This window comes from Lycium ferocissimum, chromosome 3, assembly GCF_029784015.1.
Source record: "Lycium ferocissimum isolate CSIRO_LF1 chromosome 3, AGI_CSIRO_Lferr_CH_V1, whole genome shotgun sequence".
In the NCBI taxonomy this organism is placed as follows: Eukaryota; Viridiplantae; Streptophyta; class Magnoliopsida; order Solanales; family Solanaceae; genus Lycium; species Lycium ferocissimum.
Genome location: NC_081344.1, coordinates 6,184,084 through 6,198,897, shown reverse-complemented (window position 1 = coordinate 6,198,897; position 14,814 = coordinate 6,184,084). Strand labels below are relative to the sequence as shown.

Genomic DNA, 14,814 nt, shown 5'->3' with positions numbered 1-14,814 from the left:
TTACAAAATACAGCCATTTTCTCCTTTCTTCTTTCTTAGTGTGAGAAAATTGAGAGAGAGAGAGAGAGCACAACTACAGTGTAACGACAGTTGCTATTATTGATTACGTTGAGTTAAAAACTTCTAAGAAACTTTTAAATATATTTGATTGGTTTCAATTATTTAGATGATTTATATTTTCTCCGGTTCCCAATAAATGTCCACTTAATTTTTTAATTTTTGTTCGAAATAAGTGTTCGCTTATATAATAAAAAGGAATTAACTTTATCTTTCAGATTCGTCCGTATTTACTCAAGGCAATAAATAGATAAGTGTCTTATTAATTAAGAGTAATTTAGTTAAAATATTTTTTTCTATGAGTCAGTGTTTTTCTTATAAGAGTTAGTATTTTCTTAAAGGTTGTAAAAAAATTAATAGATAGTTCTTTTGAATTGGAGAGATAAAATTACTCCAAATTATTAATAGTCTGCATCTTGGAGTCCATAATCAATTATTTCTCCATTTTACCGATTTAAATTAACAATTAATTATTTTCTCCATTTTACCACTACGAATTTTGTCATTAATGGAGAAGACACCTAAATAGAGTAAACAAAAGAAAGATTATAATTTGGACTTAAATAAGGGTAAAGTTAGTCAAATATTCCTCCTAATTAATATTTCTTAACGAGCGTGTAAAATAACAAAGCGACAAATAATTTGAGAAGGAGGAGCGAGGATAATAAAATTGTCTTTTTGTTTATTGTTTGGATGTACCAAATTAAATATGAACAAAAAATGAATGAAAGGAGTAAGGGATAATAAAATTGTCATTTTATTTGTTATTCGGATGTGACAAATTAAACACGAACAAGTAAAAATGAACTAAAGGAGTAAGGGATAATAAATTATCATTTTATTTATTGTTTGAATGTGCCAAATCAAACATAAATAAGTAAAATTGAATGGAAGAAGTAAGCAATAAGTATCATTTTATTTATTGTTCAAATGTGCCAAATCAAACATGAACGAGCGAAAAATAGACTAGAGAATAAAAGCCAAGCGAAAAATAGACTAGAGAATAAAAGCCAAAAACTCTGCATCTTTCCGCCTCATGACCAAACAGCCCCACTCGCTGTATTCTGGGAACTTTTTATGTGTGTAAACAACTACTATTACTCGTTTGGTCGGGGGAACAAGTTATCCATGAGATTGTTATTCCACCCTATATGTGGGATAAAATAACACTTTAAGGGTTCGTTTGATATGATAAATAAGTAAAAATAGTTCTAGAATAAAAATTTAGTACCATCTTATTCCACGTTTGGTTGGGATAAAATCATGAAATAACTAATCTCAATATTAGGGCTCGTTTGGTTGGAAATAACTTATCCCGGGATAACTAATTTCGAGATAAGTTATCCCGAAATTAGTTATTTCACCCTCAAAGATAGGATAAAAAACACCATAATCTCGGGGTAATTAATCTAAAAGGATTAGTTATCGCTTTTATTCCAATCAAAGCATGGGATAAGGTAAAACTAAATTTTATCCCAAAACTATTTTTTTTTATCCACCATACCAAATGAGCATCCACCATACCAAATGAGCATTATAGAGAAATAACTTATCCGAGATAACTTGTTACCCAATCAAACGAGTAATAGGAGTTGTTTACACACATAAAAAGTTCCCAGAATATTACAAAATACATCCACCATTTTCTCCTTTACTCTTTCTCAGTGTGAGAAAATCTAGAGAAAAACTGCACCGCTACAGTGTAATGACAGTAGTTGCTACTTGCTAGGGATTTTATAAATTGAACAATTGATTATGGAAATGTCTAGTAGAAGATCAAATTACACTTTATTAAATCAAATCCCTGATGATAATTTTGACTTAAACGATCACCACCACCACATGATGTTACAATCACACAACCGGGTCGGGTCATTTCCCTTACTACCCGGTTCGATCGGGTCGAACAGGCAATCAAGTGAGGGTAGTTTCGGTAATAGCTCTATTTCCGGTGAGACCTACGTGGCTAATGACGGCTGCTTTGGCGGCGGCGGCGGTTCATCGGCGGCGGCGAGGAGTTGGGCACAGCAAACGGAAGAGAGTTATCAGTTGCAATTAGCGTTGGCGATACGGCTTTCTAATGAAGCAACGTGTGTTGATAATCCGAATTTTTTGGATTCTGTTACTGATGCATTGGCGGCAACACGAGATTTAGATGATTCGTCTGCTTCAGTTGAATCAATGTCGCATCGGTTGTGGGTAAGATATTTTTATTGCTTGATGACTTTTGTACTCCCTCCGTCTCAAATTATCTGTCGTGATTTCTAAAATTGGGGTATGATGCGGGTAGAGTGTATGCAGACCTTACTGCTAGCTTGGAAAGTAGAGAGGATGTTTTGATAACCCTTGGCTCAAAGAAAAAGGGAATTTCTAGATTGGTTATCTTAAATTATTTGTCGTGATTTCTAGAAATAGTTAGAGGTAAGGTCTGCGTGTGTGGGTGCGTCCTATCCTCCCTAGACCCCAACTTGTGGGATTACACCGGGTATGTTGTCGTCGTTGATTTGTAAAAATAGTTATCTGAAATTATTTGTCGTGATTTCTATAATTAATTGTCTTAAATTATTTGTAATTTTAGAAGTTAAAAGCAAAATTAATTATTTTTTCCTCATTTTACCCTTAGTAGTAATTGTTTTTGAATATTACAAACACCGAGATGATATCTTAAGACATAAATAGAGTAAATATTCAATGAGGAGAGATGATATCTTAAGACATAAATAAAGTAAATATTCAATGAGGAGAGTTATCAGTTGCAATTAGCGTTGGCGGCTTTCTAATGAAGCAACGTGTGCTGATAATCCCAACTTCTTGGATCCTGTGACTGATGCATTGGCGGCATCCCAAGATTCAGATGATTCTTTTGCATCAGTTGAATCAATATCACATCGATTGTGGATAAGACGACGTTTATTGCTTTACTATTTTACCCTCATTTAGGTCTTAAGATACACGGGCCCAAAATTTTACTATATTAGAAGAGCGAATTCAGCAGGGGGTTAAAAGTTATGATTACTTATGTGCTGGAATAAAATTGTACGTGTATATAATTTTAAAACACATATGTCATCAAAAATAATTTTAAAACACATTCTTGCAAGTGAAAAGAATATTGATAATTCCAAAAGTACTAAAGGACGCTATGATTAAGCCAACATCTTTTTTCTACACAGAACATATAAATATACAATTCAGTAAGATCACTTTAGGGATCTGAACATCCCTGGATGCTTGAATTGAAACTTGACTCTTTACAACCTTCTTTTTCTTCATTTGGCCTCTACATAAGCCACGCTGAAATAAACTAAATAACCCAAGATGATAAACAAGAACTAAACACACACATGTGAGCAGATTAAAAAAGATACAGACACGTACTTCCGAAACATCCTCTAAAGATAGGTCGTAGACAAAAGATTAGAAAAGACTTGTGCACCATTTTTATCTCCTCAGTGAAAGTGTCACTAAATTCTCTTAACTTGCTAGCATGGCAATTTAGTTTGCTTCTCCAAGCTTGACATTGTGGTGCAGCACTATCAAAATCATAGCAAAGAATTGATAATATTTCTTAAGGACTTTGTTTGGAGTGGTGCAATTTTGTGCTAAATAGCAGAATACTGATACACGTCTGCATTTATCTTTATTAAAAATGAGCTTTCACATATCATCTTGGGAAATATAAGCTCTTTCCCATGGTTGCATAACTAAAGTTTGAATATTAAAAGAATATCTCAAGGTCCATACATGTCCATCACAAGATAATGCTCTATTACTCAGGAATGTTTTTTTTTCTTTTTTTTCTTGAAACTGGTACTATTAAAAAGAGCTCTATTGCTCAGGAATGTTTGGCAGTTGCCTTGCAAACAGGGACGGATCTATGTGTTAGTGTGGGGATGCCACGGCCCTCGGACGCCTCGGTTTAAACTCTGTATGTGCATGTTTATATGTATCAAGATTTAGATAAATAAGCTTCCTTCCACCCGGAGTAACAAGTAAGTGCAAGGTGCCAGTGGCTAAATGTCAGTTTCCCCACACTGGAGACTCAAGTTCGAATCCTATTAGCTTCACTTTTTAAAACATTTTTAGTATGCGTTAACCTCACCGGTTACACCAATCTTTGTTGGCCTCTTTTAGTAACTTTTGTTGATTTTCTTTTTCTTCCTTCTTATTTTAAGCATAAGATATAGTAGTAAATAGTTTCCTTCCTTCCTCCTACAAATGTTTTAAAAAAAAAATAAAAAAATAGTTTCCTTCCTTCTACATATCTTCTTTTCGCCCTTTGTCAAATTTTAGTAATTGACCTTCCTCAGCTGCCTCAGCTTCTCCCTCGTTGTTGCTCTTATCTTTAATTTTATAAGTTGCTTTGTTTTTATTTAAATGGTTATTAAAATACAAAAGAAATGGGTTTGTTGAATCCTGGTTCCATGCCATAACGCTCATTTAGGAAAAAAAATCTTCAGTGTGTATTAAAAGTAGCTAGTAAGCTTAAGTTATGTATTGTAAAATAAATCTTCTGTATGTCTCTTTGTTATAAAGATTATTTCTCTATTTATCTATCTAAATTGAAAAGACGAATAATTCAAACTGAAGCCCAGAGTTGATCAAACCGATCAAATTTTTACTGTATTTGAACTGTGTAAACTAACACGTCTATTTTTAAAGCAGTGTGGTACCCGGAACCTCCAAATCTTGAATCCGCCTCCGCTTGCGAATAATTACACTCTTAGTAGGCTGGATTTTTCTACTATATATTGCTGGGCATTAAACTAAGACTACAAACATTATATGTCCAACAGGAAAAGAATATGAGTATGAATACCAGATCATATATGCTCATAAATCATACATGCCATCATTTTATACAAATACTAATTTGAGTTCCCTTGATTCGTTTGGCAGAATATTAAACATTACATTGATATTAAAGGAAAGCACACAAAATTGAAGTGGAAAAAAAAAAAAAAAAAAGAAAAAGAATTTTCTGAAATCGTGTATCTGTAATTCCACACTATCAAGAATCTAGTTTTCTGAAACACTTTGTATAATTCGCAGCACCGAACCTTTTCATAGGCATATTATCTTCGGCATGTGGGATTACACTGGGTATGTTGTTGTTGTATAATCTTCGGCATGTATTCTTGCAGAGGTGTGATCCTTTTTACATCCTTATTTGATATCCTTGCAACATCTTTATTCCCTGAATATTTTTCTGAATAAGGCTTAACACTAAAAATTGAATTTTCACTCAACTACGTTTAACATTATTTAATCTGCATATATAGTAATGACCTAAGTTGCTCGGACTTTTCACCCGTGTCAGCACGACGTGTGGGATCCGTATTGGATCTGGTCAACCGATTATGGATACTTTGACCAAAATTGACAGAGAATACAATGATTTCTGTAATCGAAACAAAAGTGAAATTAAAGAAAATGAAATACCTTGTATATAGAAATTTCTATGTCAGTCCTTTTCCTTTGATCTCCTTCTGGGATTCTCCTCCTAATCAATATTTTACCCGTGGAATACCTTGTAAGTTTTTCACATAATGCCTCATAATTTAAACATATTTTTCTAACTCTATTTCTAGATATTTGGTATTTTTAGCCGAATCCCCGCGCACCCATATCCGTGACTGGATCCGTATCCCCGAATCTTAAAATTTAGATTATTAAGGATCCGACCTCTAGATATGCACCCATATCGGACACCCACACCCGAGTCCGAGCAACTTAGGTAATGATATCACAATGAAAAATAACTCAAATAAGCAGACAATATTTATATTTAGAACGGAAAAGGCTCAAATATGCCATCCAACTATTAGAAATGGCTCACTTATGCCACTCGTTAATAGTTTGGCTCATTTATGCCATCGAACTATAGGAAATGGCTCGTTTATGCCACCGAACTATAGGAAATGACTCATTTATGCGACTCATCAATAATTTGACTCATTTATGCCATCGTCTGTTATCAAAATGACTCGTCCATGTCATATTTCATTAAAGCTGGTTTTACAATACCGTATATGACACGTGGCCTCCAACTAGATTATGGTTGTGGGTGGGTAAGGTGTATGGGTCGGATTTTTTATTAATTTGGTATTTAAAATTGGGTACGGTTTAATTAAAAGACGTAGACCTCTAATTGGAGGCCACGTGTCATATCTGGTATTATAAAATCGGCGCTAATGAAAAATGGCATGGATGAATTATTTTGGTAACAGGCGATGGCATAAATGAGTCAAAGTATTGATGAGTGGCATAAATGAGCCATTTCCTATAGTTCGATGGCATAAATGAGCCATTTCCTACAGTTCGATGGCATAAATGAGCCAAACTATTGACGAGTGGCATAAATGAGCCATTTTCGATAGTTGGATGGCATATTTGAGCCTTTTCCGTATTTAGAATAATCTACCAAGAAAAAATCTACACATATCTATCAAAATCCCATCACTAACAAAGGAACAAAAAAGAAAAAACTCAGCACAACTCATAGGTATAACAAATGCCAAAACCTAACAGCAAATGGAGAAATCTAGAAATTAAAAAAAAATCAGAAAGACGGAGAAACTCAGAAGCAAAGCTGAAACAGAGCAATAATCGAGCAAAATGACTTTAAAACAAACTCAAATTTTAAGATATGAAGGGATTATTATACCTGTTTTTGATTCCCTCTTTCAGGTGGGGGTTATGGTAGATTATTGGTGTGCCTCTCTTTCTCGGTTATTTTGCTTTGCTAGCCCATACCGTGATTCTCAAATTATGCCTGTTTACTGCTAAACCAAGAAAGAGATAAGAATATTTCGAAAGATATGGCTAGAAAAATGAAAGAGTGACTAACCTAAGCATTGGTAAGATCAATCTGAGAAGAAGGAAAAGAACTAAAGGCGTAGAACTTGGAAAAGCAAAAGATCCAGAACCCTTATGCGGCGGATGTAAGTGTAGATGCCACGTTGAATAAGAAGAATATGAATGACCAAAATACCCTCAACTTAGAATTTAAAGACCAAAAACTGCCATGTCGATCCTGATTTGAAGCCGCTCTTCTGATATAGTAAAAATATTTACTTTAGTGAGGTGTTTAGTAGTCTTCAAGAACAATTACTACTAAGGATAAAATGGAAAAAGATAATTAGTGCTTGACCACTTTACCGGTTTCAAAAAATAAAATAAAATTAGTGCTTGAGCTTTGTACTGCCTTTGTCTCAAATTATCTGTCATGATTTCTTGAATAGTTGTCTCAAATTATTTGTCATTTTAGAAGTTCAAGGCAAAATTAATTATTTTTTTCCCATTTTGTCCTTAGTAGTAATTGTTCTTGAGGATTACCAACATCTCAATTGATGGAGATGACACATAAATAGAGTAATTATTCGATGAAGAGAGATTATATCTTAAGACGTAAATAAGGGCAAAATAGTAAAAGAAAAACCTCCTAATTAATGTTTCTTTGTACTCCTTCCGTCCATTTTTACTTGTCCAATATACTAAAAATAGATATTCACTTTTACTTGTCAAGTTTGGAAAATCAAGAGATAATTTACCATTTATACCTATCTTACCCTTATTATTAATTATTGGGTTGGAAGCTTCAAGGAATTGTTAGTGGTTGCACAACTTTTAAAGTATATTTTATTGATTTCAATCAACTTAGTAATAATCAAAGTTGATATAGTAAAATTGTCATGCTATTTATGACTTCTTAAGGGGTGTGCCAAGTGATGACGTTCAAATCCACTCGTCAATGAGAAAGTGTATGCGGTCGTCGCAATATAATTTACCCCACTAAGAGTCGGCTCGAATCCATAGGGAACAATATCTAGGGCAATCAAGCTAGTTATGGAATTCTCACCAATTAAGCATAGCCAAATGATTTTAATTTGATTTTTGTTTCAAAATTAATAAAGATAATACTTAACTAATGGGGAGAATTAGCTATGAAAATTCGGGGCTTTGGAACATAGCTATTTTATTTAAACTCAATAACGATCCAATGCAACGCTACACCACTATTAATTATTTTGAAATCAAGTATTCCGAGCCTTGGAATCTCAATTACCCACTAATGTCTCTCGACTATTTAGCGGGTTTATATTAGCCAGTTCTCTCGAATCAAGCTAAGAAGCATTAATCACATTCCAGTTCTAGGCTACACTAGGATTTTTTGTGTCTAGATTAAACCCATTAGATGAGGGTTAAAGCCTCAAATCGTGATAATTCATCTAACCCAACCTTGATTTGCCTCTCTCGAGTTTAAATCAAAGTAAATGGGCAAGTTCTAGGGTTAGCTAATCCCTTTGGAAACATTCTAGAACAAGATTAATTAAAGCAACAACATGATTTCTTCATAAATAATGGTAAATAAAACATCACATAAGCAACATGAGTCAAATATAAATTACTGCTCAACAAGTCTTTCACACTAAATATTACAATACAAAGCAAAGAAATAAAGAGATGAAGCTTTAAGAATTGCTCATTAATGGCTTCAAATCTTCACTTCTAAGGTGATGGGAGATGAAACCTAGCCTACAAAGCTTGTTATCCCTCTTCTAAGCCCTCAAAATATCTTGGAGAATGAGTTCTTGTGAGTTAGTGTATGAGCTAACAACAACAACAACAACAACATACCCACTGTAATCTCACAAGTGGGGTCTGGGAGGATAGGATGTACGCAGACCTTACCTCTACCTTTATGGGGTAGAGAGGCTGTTTCCGATAAGACCCTAGTCAATGCAGGATTGCAAGAGAAATAAGTCTAAAGTTTTGTTTATAGCCCAAAGAAAACATTTTACAAAATCTGCCAAAAATGTCCTTTTCCCATTTGGCTACCAGCAGACCCGTTCTGCGGACAGCAGAATGGTCCAAACTCTCTGTCCGATTCTGCTACGCGTTCTGTGGTCAGCAGAATGGTCTGCCCTCAGCAAAATGGTCAGCAAAACAGTCATTTTCTAAATTTTTGCGATTCTTGACACTTCAACTCCAAATTCCTAAAAACACAAAATAAACATAAGAAATGACATTATAACTTACTTAAAGGGCTAGAAAGCTTAGGGAAAGGGTACACGTAATTTAACGGAACATCACCAAGTCAATACATGACAAGTAAAAATTGACAGAGGGAGTTTTTGTCATTTTAGAAGTGCAAGACAAAATTAATTATTTTTTTTCCTTATCCGTAGTAGTGTGTAATTGTTCTTGAAGACTACAAACACCGTAATAGAGTAAATATTTAATGCAGGGATATTATATCTTAAGACATAAATAACTTATCCTAATCAATGTTTTCTTAAGGGGCGTGTAAAAGAGAGACGCGACATATAATTTGAGATGTAGGGAGTATGTTTTAGGAATACTTTGACCAATTTATATTGGTAAAAGAGAGAAATAAGAGGAATTGGTTAGCAATGATTTCTAACTTTACCATTCCCCCCCCCCCCCCCCCCCCAAATTACAAGCAGGGGTCGATGTAGTGTAGAAGCTACAAGTTCCTCTTAACCCATTAGCTTTAGCTCAAACTCTGTGTATGTTTGAAAAGTTCATTAAATAAATACGAATAGTACGTCTCCGGTTCATAACGAGTGTTCACTTAGCCTTTTTATTTTGGTTCAAAATAAGTGTCTACTTACGTAATCAAGAAGGAATTAGCTTTATTTTTCCACATTTGCCCTTATTAAGTGGTAAGTGACCAAATCCCAATACCATTTAATTAAGGGTAGTTTAGTTAAAATACCTATCTTTTTCTAGGAGGACTTGTTTTCTTAAGGGGTGTGCTAAAGGCTAAGTGGACACTTATTTTGAAGCTGAGGGAGTAATAGACTTCGAACTCAATAAATAAATTGAATTCTGATGGAATTTTGCACTCGAGCTTATAAGGTTCAATCCTGGATCCACATCTAATTACAAATGTCTTAGCTGATTAAGTGGTGGATTGTGAGAGTCTGTTCCACAAAACTTTAAGGTAATAGGTGAAATGGTCGAGACCTTTATAAGCACGTAGAAGAACAAATGACTCTATATCATATACTATTTTTGTTTGCACATGAACTTTAATATGGCCATATGGGTGTTAGGATGGGCGTTCCAAATGTTGGCTCTGATACCATGTGAAAAAAATTGATCATCCAACCTAAATTCTTTTGACATTAAGTGGAGTTATCCTGGACATTTTTAAACTCTTTTAGAAGTCCTTAGACAACCTATGCTGGACAACAATATAACTCAATTTTGGATTTGGTGTAGACTACAAATGTCTTCATGCCATAAAGTTGACGATTAAGCAGGCAAGGCACTTACTTTTCAAAATGCAAATACACACGCACAATTATTATATATCGTGACTGCTTGGATCCTTTGTTAGAGTCCCACGTCGGTTTTGGATTTATATTATAGTCTATCTATATGTTTTGGATTTATATTATAGTCTATCTATATGGTTTTGGACAATTTTCACATCATAAGCTAGTTTTTGGGGTGAGGTAGGCTCAAGGTATATTCATGGTATTAAAACCAGACCCATCCCTTTTTTCTATCAAGAAATACTTGGGAAAAAAAAAAAAAGCAGTATACCAAATAGTAGAATTGTTAAAAAAAAAAAAAAAGAAAAAAAAAAAGATTTTTTATGAACGACACATAATCTTCTATACCTATCTTGTGGGTACACCAAAAAGAAATAAGGGATAGAAGCTATTCCTCAAGTGCACAAATTCCTTCTCTGGTCCATCAAAAGCTCTCCTATTTCTCTCTTCATACACCACATAAGTACTAGTGGAGCAACAGTCTATACCTTTCGCCTTCTCTTTCTTCTTCTAAAGATCCAGCTAAACAATGCCTCTTTACGGTGCCTGCATCACCCATTGAAGACCAAACCAACATAGTACTTTCCACCATAAGCGAGAGCTATCTGACGATCTGAAAGAAGGTGATTCATGTCTTGCACAAACTTTTACACATGACACACCAACTAACACATGTAATTCTGCTCTTCCTTAAATTCTCCGTTGTCAGACCCATCCCTTATATAGAGTAACCCAATGTTGGACCCGTATTTACATTATCCACCCTCCAAATGTCCAACTTTGGCTATGTGACCAAATGTTAGTTCCATATTGGTTGAGAGTGTGGCAAAGCTGTGGGGGTCTTAGAGTTTCATATGGTTTAGAGTATAGATTGTAGTCTCTTTATATGATTTTAGATAATTCTATATGCATAAACTAGCTTTTGGGGTGGAGTTAGGCCTAATGTCCATTTCTGTAACTTCCTTCCCCAATTCCAAGAAAGCTTAATAATTCTACTCACAGCATCTTTGTTTTTCTTCTATGTGTCGACTCTCGAGTGTCAAATAAATATGGAGGATTGATGGCTTTTTACAATGGAAGGATGGCCTAGTTGTAATCCACCTCCAACTCCAAGGTTTGGGGGTTCAGGTCACTAAAGGAGCAGAGTGGGGAGGGACTCTAATGGGCTCTTGCCTCTTGGGTAGGGGGATGGAGGGAGTCGAACTTTCAAAAAGTGCCAATCTAGATCACCTCTTTACTTCTTTCTGCTTTTCTATTTCTTCTTTCTTTGTTGCCAAATACAATGAGTCTGAGCTGTTTACACTACCTCAAAAGTTTTAAGCCTTTCTTTATACTCAAAATGAGATCTCAGCACTGATATATCCCCTTCCTTGTTTCTGCAAGTCCCTAGAAAATGATACGATAAAAAGAAGGTTGATCACATATTCTTCTATTAGTGTCATGGTTTGTGAGAATAGGAGCTACTTCTTATTACCTTGATGATATTTTGAATGTTGCCATAATCGACTAGACATTGGCTTTCTATTGTGATTTTCTCATTTTATGCTCTTATGGATCTGCTCATTTTCAATTGAGACAATGCTTGGTTGGTAGCTCATGGAAAATGCCTTACTCTTGACAACTTGCAAAAGAAAGGCAAAATACTTTGTAATTGTTGCTCTCTATGCGGAAGGGATTGGGAAGATGCGAACCACTTATTTCTGCATTGCAGCTTCACCAGTCAGATTTGGCATTTTATTATGTGTCATGTTGGTATCAAATGGTGCATGCCTAGGAGTACGGTTGATTTTCTCCTCTCATGGCACAAACAGGATTTGCATAAAGCGTCGGGTTACATCTGGAAGTCTATACCAGCAGTAGTTTGGTGGGTCGTATGGAAAGAGAGAAATGCTAGAGTTTTTGATAACAAAAAGGACAATGTAGTTAATCTAAAACACAAATGTATATTTTTGCTTAATTTTTGGTGCAACATAGCCTCGGCAAATGTTTTAGAACCGGAGGCCTTGGCTGAGTTTCTTAGTTCTTTACACTCACTGTAAAGTTTATCTTTTAGATGTACTTCCATCCAGCTTTTTCTTAAAGTTGGACCCCTCTTTACTTCAATAAAATTCTTTCAGTTACCTATCAAAAAAAAAAAAAAAGAAAAGATTTTCCAGGTCTTCATTTCTAAAGTCATTTGTTTGCTATGTCTCTTTGTTCTATGCCAGATAAATGGATGCTTGTCGTACTTTGACAAAGTCCCTGATGGATTATATTGCATTTATGGGATGGATCCATATGTTTGGACTGTCTGTTCAGTTCTGCAAGAAAGTGGCCGTATTCCATCGATTGAATCATTGAAGGCAGTTGCTCCCTCTAAAGCACCATCTGTTGAAGTGATTTTAATTGATCAGTGTAATGATCCCCACTTGAAGGAACTACAGAATAGAATTCGTAGCATAACCTCTAGTCGCATAACCAGAAAAGAAGCTGTTGATCAGCTTGCCAAGCTGGTTTGCGATCATATGGGGTGAGTACTAAAAGCTTTTTCTTAGAAGCTCCACAGACACGCTTTTTTCTTTTTCTTTATGTAATTAGCTTTATTCTCTCTAAAAGGGGTGCGGCTCCTGCTGGAGAAGATGACTTGGTTTCCCGGTCGAAGGATTGCAGGGATGACCTGAAGGATTGTCTAGGAACTATCGTGCTTCCCATTGGTACCCTGTTTGTTGGGCTTTGCAAGCATCGAGCTTTGCTTTTTAAAGTATGTACCTGTTTAAGTCAGTAGATCTAATTTCTAAAGGATCCTAAGGATAAAATCAGGCTAATGGTGTATTTCCTCACTAAATAGAAAGCTTACTAATAGTGTATGTAGTTTTGATTTCTTATGCCCTTGGAGTGTATATTCTTTGCAATACATATTGTCTTTGCTTGGATGTCCTGTACAAGGTTGCTGTTTTACTCTCATCAAAAAGGTTGCTGTTTTATTATTAACTTCAATGTGACCATTACAGGTGCTAGCTGACATCATTGATTTACCATGTCGAATTGCCAGGGGATGTAAATATTGTAATAGCTCTGATGCTTCCTCATGTCTAGTTCAATTAGGACTTGACAGGTAAAAGTTCAGATCATATATGGTGTATGTTATCATCTTTAGTTCATGTGTAAAATTCTTACTGGGATAGAAAATGGGAAAGAAGGCTCAATTCACCTTTTGTACACCTTTGTGCTAGATGATAAGTATAGTTTTGGAGATTGGGTGTTGGAGCCTTACCAGACGGTAATTGATGCTGCCACTTACTTTTGTTTGGAAAACTGTTACCCCTCATGTATTTTGTATGAAATGATCAAGATTTAGTTTACTAGTGCTATTATGCATCTCTGCTGATAATCTTGTATAAATGCTTTCTGCCTTTTTGACTGCATTGGTTAAAATTCTTTTACCTGGTATTTTATTTATCCTATGCTGAACTTCCAATTTTTCTTAACACTACTGGTTTATGCTTTCTTCGATTACGTAAAGCTGGTGAAGAACAAGAAGCTCAAAATATGATACACTTGTCAAATAAAGCAGTTCAACATATATATGTACTCAGAAAATGACTATGGCAAAGTTTCTTTTTGTAATATGTGACCTTCCCGGTGCGATAAAACGTATCTCGAAAGATTCAGTCTCTACTTCTAGTTATGAACTAAATAAACCTAGCAGAAGTTTGCTTCTCGTAGTACCTGCTGCACCATTCTTAGAGATTTTGGAATTAAGATATTTGAGTGGAACGGCAGTTCATTACTAATATGCAGAGATAAAATTTTAAAAAAGAAACCTTAAAAAACTGATACATTGTTGACGAGATAGGAATCGTACCTTAATTTCTCATAGTCTTAATCACTCAGATTCTAAATTCATGATCCAAATTCCAATGCAACGAAGATCCTTCTCTTCTTCAGCTCAGCCCCAAATGCAGAGAAGAAGAACCAAAGGACTAGAAGCAACTAGAATCAGATTTCCAAAGCAGATGGTGTAGTAAATGACAGGGATTTTTTTTTTTCAGTGCTAGTTTAAGTTGGAATTAGATTAGTAATTAGATGTCTGTTATCTTCCTCTGTTGAACTATTCTGCTGGATTCAGCTTACATGATAGATATATATTTTTATATATATATATATAGTCCTAATTATGCTATACATTTGTGTGCTATTTGGTTAGCCTCATATTAGGAAGGAATGCTAGTATTGACATGTACTCTTGACTACACAGGGAATACCTGGTTGATTTGATCGGTAAGCCAGGAGCTCTAGGCGAACCGGATTCCTTGCTCAATGGTCCATCTTCCATCTCAATTTCTTCACCCTTGCGCTTCCCGAGATACAGACAAGTTGAACCTACAATTGATTTCAGGTCACTGGCCAAACAGTATTTCTTGGATAGTCAATCACTTAATCTACTGTTTGATGATTCTGCAGCTGGTGA

The 14,814-nt window shown here is 35.1% G+C and overlaps 1 protein-coding gene across 1 annotated transcript in view; it reads left to right on the top strand.

Moving 5' to 3' along the window:
* The first annotated feature begins 1,618 nt into the window (after positions 1–1,618).
* LOC132049462 (serine/threonine-protein kinase CTR1-like) overlaps positions 1,619–14,814 on the top strand; it is a 24,413-nt gene continuing 11,217 nt past the window's right edge. The window contains exons 1-5 of the mRNA XM_059440276.1: positions 1,619–2,256; positions 12,572–12,873; positions 12,960–13,104; positions 13,355–13,458; positions 14,602–14,810. Coding sequence (XP_059296259.1) covers positions 1,813–2,256; positions 12,572–12,873; positions 12,960–13,104; positions 13,355–13,458; positions 14,602–14,810 — 1,204 coding nt within the window. The 5' untranslated portion in view covers positions 1,619–1,812. The remainder of the gene's footprint in view (positions 2,257–12,571; positions 12,874–12,959; positions 13,105–13,354; positions 13,459–14,601; positions 14,811–14,814) is intronic.